We start from the raw sequence: 9,686 nt of genomic DNA, 5'->3' as shown, positions 1-9,686 counted from the left end.
AATTTCCATTAATTTTTTCTGCGTCGTTTTAAGTTTTCGTTTACTACAATTATTAGTTAGATTATCGAATACTAGAAAAAAAAAATTTGAAGTGTATGTGGACCAATTTGATTGGTTGTTTTGGCCCAATAATAAGCTATACCGAAGCCAAAATGTCAAGGTAAAGTTTGGGGTACAACCCGGTTTGATATTGCTTTTTATCGGTTAGCTTACCAAGTTGTTACCAGCTTGGTTTTTTTGTTTTCTGTAGAATCGAGCTTTTCAATTTTTGTTTTATTGGGTTTGATCTGTTATTTGGTTTCAGACAGTCTATTCGGTTTGTAAAAGTACAAATCGAAACGAATCAATAAGCATTTGAAAAATCGATTCATTTTTTGATCGTTTGCGATTGGTCTGACTTATTCAGGCTGAAAATTGACACCCTTAGCTCAATATAACCTGATAATACATAGGTTTATTTGGCTGCAATTGAGTTTAAGAGACATGGAAGTGAAATTTTCAAACCCAAAAAAAAAAAAAAAATTATAATCAATACCACATAATTATATTAATGAATCCAAATGATTCCATATTTAGTCATAAAAATTCTCTTTACTTTCCATCTAAATTCTTCAGCTTTGAAAAGTGAAATAAAAATTACATTCAAAAAGCATCATTACTAAATACAGTAAGAAATTTAAGTAATTGACAAAATCATGTTAGATAATGATTAGTAAAATTTCTTTTTTAGATATGAATTTTTTCACTTCTCTTTCCTTCAAATTTCGTGCAACCAAAGGGAGTCATAAGACAAAAAGCTCATGTTTTTTTTTTTTTATTTTATGGTTTAATTAGGATTTATAACTTTTATTACTCAATTGTCAAGCTAGGGTTCTTTGTTATCTTTCCAATTTTGAGATTGCAAGACAAGATGAAGGTTGCTCATACAGAATTAAGTAGTTAAGCAAAAAAGAAGATTAGTTTCCACTTTCTTGGGAAAGAACAAGAATCAACAAATCATTGGTTGTCCTCTTTTTTATAGATTATTGGGTGTGGGCCAACCACTTGATGAATAATACTATTTAATAGATTCTCTTGTCTTAGTGGGTTAAGTTGATTCTCACAACCACTTTAACTTCTTGTGTTCTCTTTCTTTCTTTCTCATTTCCAACCACTTAGTAGCCATTGGGTTGGAATCCAAGAGATTGATACTCATTGAGGTAATATGGGCTTGAGATATTTCTCATTGGGTTTGGGCCCATTTGTGTAGACTATAATGAGAAAGATAAAAGAAAAGAGAAAGTAGGGGACCATTGAAGCATATATCTCATCTACAATGGATACTTTAATTTTCAACTTTGTGTGATGTGCATGTCTCTGCCCCCTAACCAAAGCCACTAGCTTATGTTTTGTAGCCTATTCCCTTTTTTCTGATCAGTTTTGGGGTGATCCAAGCTTACTTTTCCTTTTCCCTCTTTTTCTATTTATTGGCTTGGAAACTTTATGGCAAATACACTTTTATTTGGTCTTTTAATGGATAAGTTTTATCTTTGGGGGAGGTCCATCGGTATGGGTAACACTGAACCTATAAATTTGTCAATCTATAATAAGTGTCATATGGACCCTCAACCCAAAAACAATACAACTGGGGTTAGTGCTTGGGATCCAATGAATTTGGTTCTCCCTTCCCAACTTTGACTTGTTAAAGACGTGGGAGCCATATAAACAAGTACTTGAGCTCTATTACTCTAAAGTTTAAACTCATTCCTAAGTATGAACTAGGGTTTCAAAAATTGGGATCAGTTTTGCCGATCATCGATCTGGATCGACTTGAATTAAGGGTGTCAATCAATCAGTTGATCCGATTTCAGTTGGTTTGAAACAATTTCGATATCAATTAATGAGAGCGTTTCTACCGATTGCTATCGATCTAGTCTCGATTTTGGTCCATTTGTCAGTTTTCGGTCAAACAAGTTTGATTTCAATTTCTAGTGGTTTTATAAAACCCCAAATATGAAACCAACCCAATAAGGGTTTGGTTCAATTTGGATGAACCAATTCTAGCTGTACTTTGACACCCTTAATAAGATCCCTATCAAGGTTTCGGTATTGGCATCGGTCTCTGTCGATATTGATTTGATATCGATCTGGATCGGATCGATGGGTATTGATCTATTTTACACCTGAAACTATCTGGATAACTGATCCAGATTGATATCGAATAGGGGATCGATCTCAACCGATACCGATCTGATACGGCCGAACCTAGACTGATACTTGAAACCATGATCCCTATTATGACTCATCCAGTTTGATCAATCTCCTTTCCTAAGATTTTAGACATTTTTGGCTGATTCTTCATCTATCAAGACCAATTCTAATCTGATCCGGATCAAAATCAGCAGGGATCGACCCGGATCCGACCAGATTTCGGGTTTCTAAACCCTAGTTTGAACAGTGTGGTCTTTTGAAAACCAAGTTGAGGAAAGAGGGGACCTTGTCAATGGGCCTTTAAGTGAACCCATATTACGGGGTCAAACAGGTTGCTATGTTTTTCAAGTGCATGCTTCTTCACTTTTGCAGATAGGGTCAGAGTTGCACTGGGTCAAACAGGTTCCTATGTTTTTCAACTGCATGCTTCATTACTTAGGCAGATAGGGTTAGAGTTGCTCCGGTACTTGTTTTCTGGCATTCAATTCGTTTGATACGGGAAAATAGGAGAAGGCATAGATGGGCCCACCAATGGAAGTGTCATGTGGGCCATACTTAAGGGGAACATGATGAAACACATTAACACATTTGTACTCCGCGTCGCCTTTAAAAGAAAAGAATAGGAATCTTCGAAGAGAGACATAGGCACAGACAAAGATCCCATCACCATCGTTCACTGGGCCCTTCTTCCTATTTAGCTGGGTAAAATTACATCTTACAATTGGACCAAAACAACAACCCATCAATCTTAGCCGTCCAATGTCCAGTTGTATTCTCCTGCTGAAATGGACGTAAGATGATAAGGGTCAACGTCTAACATGGCCCACCAACTTAGAATGATGCAGGGCAATTTGAAGAAGAAAAAAAAAAAAAGGAAGGGGGGGAGGGGGTTCTTTGGGCCATAGGGGATAGCACTAATGCGTTCCATCTAAATAGTATATTGGAGGGCAATTTACTATTTTATATATATATATATATATATATATATTTTTTTTTTTTTTTTGTAAATATATACTATTTTATATGATAAAGAGAGAGATAGATATAGAAATACTAGTGCATCGTGTTGGTGGCTTATAAAACTTCTTCTCAACAAAAGAGGAAAAAAAAATCTTTGCCAGACTATGCACAGCTTGTGTCTAGACAAAATTGCACGAAATGAACCTCCTGCTCAAAAAAAATCCCACACTCAAGTTCTCATGGGCTCCACGCTTGTGTGTGTCCCATAGTCTGGCAACGATCTTTTACCTAAAAAAAGTATTATGAAAAGATTATGTTATTGGGGGCTTATCAAGATTTGAAAATACAAAAGTTCTGACGCGATGGAGTTAGAAAAAATTTTCCCCCAAAAATGAAAAATATATTCCAAAAGGAGTTATGTTATTGGAAATTGATCCAGATTTAAAAATAAATTATAAAACAAGATTTATTTTGTGTAATAGTAACTTTTCTTGTAAACTTTCTTGTCTTGTAATTGATGTTTTAATCTACTAGATTTCGGAAATTGTTCCTTTAGACCAATACCATGTAATAGCGAAACACTATAAAGGACAAAATCGTATGAAAACGTGTGTTCTAAGGAAAAATGAAGGCAACGACGATGGTCGATGCTAATACTAATACCAATTACCATAGTTTTAGAGCACTATATCGAAATAGTATTGATCATCCCCAAAACCATTATGGTATTAGAATGGATCGATATCAGATCACCTATATCGAACAAAAATACCCCTATTTTACCTTTAAAAATAAAGATCGATACAATATCGATTAGGTATCAAGATCAGACACTTGCCAAACCAACATGAATCACCTATATCGGTTAGTCCAATACCAATGCTTAGAACCATGCGGATTACTTAAAAACCATAATGCTGTGGAGTTCATAGAAATTCCATACTAGAGTGGACCCCACCATACATATACATATGTACATATTGTACAGAGTCAGAGATTGAGAACTTCCCAAAATGTAAACCTCCATGACACCGACGCTCTCAGTCCGGCAGGTTTTTACCCCGCCTTTCATGCGTGCATGAGGCTGAAGCCCCCGTCTTAAAGTCTCTATCTCTCTCTTAAACTCACATAGGTCTTTCTCTCTCTAGCTGTACACACACCGTACATGATTTATGATGCGCCGAAAGGAATAGGGGAGGGGTGTGTAATATGCACCTAGATGACGATACGTAAATATGGTTCAGATAAAAAATAATAAGGGGGCAGGTTACGTTAGGTAACTAGGAAGATGACCAGAAGATTCTTTGTTAATATTGTTAACGTACACCCAATGCGCACTGAATCGACGGGGATTAGATCCCCTCCTTTACTCCCTATATCGTATGCCTATCGTCAGCGTATTATAGAGGGCATTCATAGATTCATAGGGGGGCCTCCTTTGGTTTTAACGTTTTACAGCGAGAGAGAGAGAGAGAGAGAGAGAGGTAAGAGAAAGGCAAGCGGCGGAGAAAGCGTGACTGGACCACCTGCCCTAAAAAATACAAAGAAAGAAATGTGGGCCCCACTTCTTTCTTGCACCAATATGAACGAGAGAGTGAGAAAAAAAAAGAAAGAGAGAGAGAGAGAGGGGGGGGATCTCCTCTTCTTTAATCAATATGCGTTTTAATTGGAATTAGTTGGAAACTATGGACCACCTCATCTCATCTTCTCCCCAGTCCCTATTTTTGGAACATTTTCCTTACCCAGCATCTATTCTCTCTCTCTCTCTCTGAAGGTTTCTGAAAAGTGTTCAAAGAACTGAGAGTTTGGATTTAAGATCAGACCCAACAGTAAGAGAACAGAAACCAACCAGTCTGAAAAAGTCAGGTTCAAGAATTTCTTTATTTTTTTCATTTGGGTTCATCTCAATATAATTTCTCTTTCTTTCTCTCTCTTTCTCTATTAATTTCTTTATGAATCTCTCTATGTCAAACAGAAAGGGACTAGAGTTAACACATAAAGCTAACTATATAGTTTAAGTGATCACGGTGCTCAAGTGGTGGTGGCGGCTTGTAGCTTGTGTACCAGGCAAAGCCGCAAAGGACCATATATATGATCACTTTCTCTCTCTATTACTATTGCTGCTGATTCTGTGGCACTTTATGGAAGTGAAAGAGAAGGTGTGTGGTGGTGTTAGGAGCTTTTGATCTTCTTCCTACTTGTTGGGCTTTCCCTTTAAAGATTATAATATTATTTTATTTATAGGTTTTTTTTGGGTGATCTTCCTTATTTTATTATTATTTTTATTGATTTTTTTAATAATTTGTTGGATGTGGCCCTTAGAGAATGAAATAATTGAGAGGATTTGATTTGGGCAAAGCTTATTTTGGATGTATTTAAATGATGGAGTATTGGTCCACTTGGCCTAATTAAAGAGAGAAGATAGTAGAGGTGATCAGATCATCATGGCTCTATCTGCTACTATTTCTGAGGAGATATCTTCTGAACTTACCTTCCTAGGTTGGTTTTCAGGGTTTACCATGTTAAGCTATCTGAACAATTTTTGAAAAGCAGTGGCGCACCACCTCTTTCTCCACTTCTGCCACCACTCAAACCCCACCACCACCACCACCGACACCAAAGTCCACCAACTCCGGCGACTCTTGAATTTTATAACGTAATATTTCCTTCTCTAGACTGGTAAGCCTTCTCTCTCGCTCTTTCTCTCTCTAGATATTGTCTTCTTGTTGGTTTCATGGCTTTGTATCTGTATCTCCACATCTTTCATGCAAAGGAAATCCACAACCACCCAAAGGCACACACACACGCATGCACTCACACACGTGTAAGTACTAAATAAAAAGATAGAAAGAGAAAAAAAAAACACTTGCCTTGTGGATCTTGTTTTGGCTCTTAACTTTTTAATGGTGGGTTTTCTGTGGTGGGTTTCCTCTGAAGTTCTTATTGGGTAATCGTTTAGTAGTATTTAGTAGAGGTGTGACTCTCCTCTTTTAATGGAATTTTTAGTTGCAGGATCAGTAGAAGAGATCTTCTTCTATGGCTCAAGGGAAACCCAGGAACTTGGCTGCTTCTTCTTCTAGGTTTTCTTATTTGGGTAGCTCTTCTAATAACCCAACAATTCATATCCCAAGTTATGAAACAAATTCAGAGCTCTTTAATTTGACTAATGGGATGGAGATGTTAGGGTTTCCTCCCTCTAAGAATATCTCAACTGGGTTTTCTGAAGGAACGAGTCAAAGCTTGATCATGGAATCGGGGTGGCAAGATACCAGGTTAATAGTGGATGATTCATCTTTGAGATGTGTGTTACCCTGTGAAAGAAACGAGTCACGGCCGAGTCAAGGTCTCTCTCTTTCTCTCAGTTCAAACAAGCCTTCTAGTATTGGAATACAGTCTTTTGAGCTCATGCCATCCAACTTAAGAGATGGGTTCTTTGGGAAATCTCCAAATCTTCAAGACCAAGATGGGTTTGTAAATCTTCATCAAACACAGACTCACTTTGAGCTCAAGAACTCAAAGTACTTAGTTCCTGCTCAGGATCTTTTGAATGAGTTCTGTAATCTCAGAATAAAGCAAACAGATCAATTGAAGCAGAAACCACAGAAGACTAATCAATGGGAAGATGACAACAATGGTTCTCGGAGACAATCTTTTTATAGTACTTCAGACGTTCTTGAATTGCAGAAAAGAAAATCCAAATTGATTTCCATACTTGAAGAGGTAGAACACTACTGTTTGATTCATTTTTTTTTTTTTTTAATTATTATTAATCCCAATTTCTCTGTTATGTCTTCTTTTAATCTTGGCCCTACTTTTACTTCGGTGGTTGATTGATTGGATATCAAGACTTGATTCTTGAACTAATTGAGCGACTATGGGCCTTCACATTAATGCTCAGATTAGGACAATTTGGGTAATTCATTATTTTTCTGAAATTCTGTTTGATTAGGTGGATAGAAAATACAGGCAATACTGTGATAGGATGAAGGCTGTGATGTCATCTTTTGAAGCAGTAGCCGGTGCCGGAGCGGCGGCAGTGTATTCGGCGTCGGCATCTAAGGCTATGTCAAGGCATTTTAGGTGTCTGAGAGATGGGATTGTGGGACAGATAAAGGCAACCAAGAAAGCAATAGGAGAGAAAGACCCAGTTGCACCAGGAACAACCACAGGAGAGACACCAAGATTGAGACTTCTTGATCAAACCCTAAGGCAGCAAAGGGCATTTCAACAGATAAGCATGATGGAGAGTCATCCTTGGAGACCTCAAAGAGGCCTCCCTGAACGATCTGTTTCTGTTCTTAGAGCCTGGCTCTTTGAACATTTTCTTCACCCGTAAACCTCTCTCTCTATCTCTCTCTTCTGCAATTCATAAAGAAGAAGCTAAACTACAACTTCAGTACTTGAGTTCAGGCATTCTATTTCTGTGGAGGCTTAATCATTTGCTGCAAAAAAAAAAAAAAAAAAAAACGAACTGTTTGGTTTGTTTCTATCTATCACTATTCAGATGCCCTACATAAATCTGTCATATATAATGTCCTTTTGGTTTACTCTTGGCCATCTACATAATATCCACCTTGCCATGTTATAGGGCCCATGATATTCCTCAAACCCCCCCCCCCCCATTGTCTTCTCTCTCTTTGGTAACTTGTATATTCATTTTTTCTCAACTGGGTAGTCTCTCTCTTTCTCTCTCATTAGTAACTTGTATATTCATTTTGCTCATCTGGGTTGTCTCTCTCTCTCTCTCTCTCTCTCTAGTGCAGATTATTCCATTATTCTTCTTGGTAGTAAATTCCCACATTTTGTTTCCCTTGCAACCCTACAGGTATCCAAGTGATGTGGATAAACACATATTAGCTCGCCAAACTGGTCTTTCAAGAGGCCAGGCAAGTCCACGTCCCTCTCTCATATTTTTTATTTGATTCTTGTGGAACTAGGTTCTTTTCTTTGTTGCATAGGGCATATCTTCTTAGGCTTTACAAAACTAATAAACAAAGGTTAGATATGTTCCCACTTTTGCCACTTCAGGTTTCAAATTGGTTCATCAATGCAAGGGTGAGGCTATGGAAACCCATGGTGGAGGAGATTTACTTAGAAGAAACAAAGGAGGAGCACCAAGACAATGTTGGGTCATCATCAGATGGGGTACTTGCAGGGCTCCACAACAACCATATTTCTCATCAGGACCAGAAGCCCACAGCTGATCAACTTGTCCGAGGCAACTCAGATTCTCTATCTTCTATCATCAGCAACCCAGACAAAGAAGAAGATAGTAGAAAGCATCACAGACAACAACAACAACAACAACAACAACACTACCACCAACAACAACTACAGCAACATCGACAGCAGTTTGGGAGATCAGTAGCAGAAACATTTGGTGTTGTGGACTTAGACTTCTCCTCCTATAATCATCATCAGACAGCCAACACTGTTTCTTATGGAAATGATGGTGGTGTCCATCACAACTTTGGCAATGGTGTGTCTCTAACTCTAGGATTGCAACAGAACTCTCTCTTCTTCCCCAGAGATCACCTTGAAGATTGTCAATCAGTTCAGTATTCCATTCTGGAGGGGGAGGGGCAGAATCTACCTTACAGGAACTTGATGGGAGCACAGTTGCTCCATGACTTGGCTGGGTAGCTGGAGATAGTACCCTACTTTTAGACTACATGCTGTGGAGTGAGGATGGTGATGGAAGATAGATAGAATTACATGGTAATATTGATACATACTTTAAAAAGTTCCATATGGTTATGAAGAAATTAAAATGGGTAATGTTCCACGTACTTTAGCTATATCATGGTAGTATACTTAGATTATGATACTTCGATAGGATGAAAGTGGATTGTTATTGTCATTCATTGGTGGCAGAGTTTATAGATACTTCTTCTTTTATTTCAGTTCATGATAGTAGTAACTTGTATATTCATTTTCTTCATCTGGGTAGGCTCTCTCTCTCTCTCTTTCCCGCTCTCTCTCTCTCTCTCTCTCTCTCTCACACACACACACACACACACACACACACACACACAGTGGACCATTCTACACCCAAGCTGTGAAGTAGGTGACTCAAATTCCTGTAGGGTCTAGGATGTTTCAGGTTACTTGCTCCAACCTTTCTTGACACTGTTTGGCAGGTGTCGCTCGGGTTAACTCATTACTGGTTAACAGGCCTTCGGATTGGTCTAAGCTTGAATCCACTTTTCTGACCTTGAGTAGTGAATCCAGGAGTGCTCAAAATTTAGGGTCCTAGCCTTGTTAATTCCTAACTCTTGGAAACCAATGTGTGAAGTTAGCTAACCGAATCAAAGGAAAATAAATTCGAATGGGAATTAACCAATTCTCTCTCTCTCATTTTCTCCATATATTTATGTCTTCAATGTTTTACTTTTATCCAGAAGTATGTTACTTATATGAAAAAGAAGAGAAGAAAGAAAAAAAAAAAAAATATGTTACAAAAACAAAAAGTCTTCTTTGGGTCTTGGATTCAAGTCTCCTGGTTTACATCTTCCCTCGCCCCTCCTAGAATAGAA

The 9,686-nt window shown here is 37.9% G+C and overlaps 1 protein-coding gene across 4 annotated transcripts; it reads left to right on the top strand.

The window, feature by feature from the left end:
• The first annotated feature begins 4,847 nt into the window (after positions 1 to 4,847).
• Positions 4,848 to 9,091, top strand: LOC122057018 (homeobox protein BEL1 homolog). 4 transcript variants are annotated; one of them, XM_042619000.1, is made up of 8 exons: positions 4,848 to 5,016; positions 5,126 to 5,309; positions 5,473 to 5,580; positions 5,662 to 5,829; positions 6,157 to 6,870; positions 7,100 to 7,482; positions 7,976 to 8,036; positions 8,179 to 9,091. In XM_042619000.1, exons 5-8 carry the CDS (start codon positions 6,187 to 6,189, stop codon positions 8,791 to 8,793), a joined length of 1,743 nt encoding a protein of 580 aa, XP_042474934.1. In that variant the 5' UTR covers positions 4,848 to 5,016; positions 5,126 to 5,309; positions 5,473 to 5,580; positions 5,662 to 5,829; positions 6,157 to 6,186; the 3' UTR covers positions 8,794 to 9,091. The 4 variants fall into 4 exon arrangements, with proteins under 4 accessions (XP_042474934.1, XP_042474935.1, XP_042474933.1 ...); XM_042619001.1 differs by having other exon boundaries at positions 5,126 to 5,829; positions 6,163 to 6,870; XM_042618999.1 differs by having other exon boundaries at positions 5,126 to 5,829.
• The last annotated feature ends 595 nt before the right edge of the window (positions 9,092 to 9,686 follow it).

The sequence above is a fragment of the Macadamia integrifolia genome, chromosome 12 (genome assembly GCF_013358625.1).
Source record: "Macadamia integrifolia cultivar HAES 741 chromosome 12, SCU_Mint_v3, whole genome shotgun sequence".
Taxonomy (NCBI): domain Eukaryota; kingdom Viridiplantae; phylum Streptophyta; class Magnoliopsida; order Proteales; family Proteaceae; genus Macadamia; species Macadamia integrifolia.
This window is presented reverse-complemented; position numbering and strand designations above follow the sequence as displayed.

Bases quoted from the DNA above. Each gene is read 5' to 3' on its own strand.
- LOC122057018 (XM_042619002.1), top strand. From the start codon at position 6,187: ATGGCTCAAGGGAAACCCAGGAACTTGGCTGCTTCTTCTTCTAGGTTT. The intron at 7,483-7,975 runs GTAAACCTCTCT...GCAACCCTACAG, and splicing joins TTTGAACATTTTCTTCACCC to GTATCCAAGTGATGTGGATA. The intron at 8,037-8,178 runs GCAAGTCCACGT...TTGCCACTTCAG, and splicing joins CTGGTCTTTCAAGAGGCCAG to GTTTCAAATTGGTTCATCAA.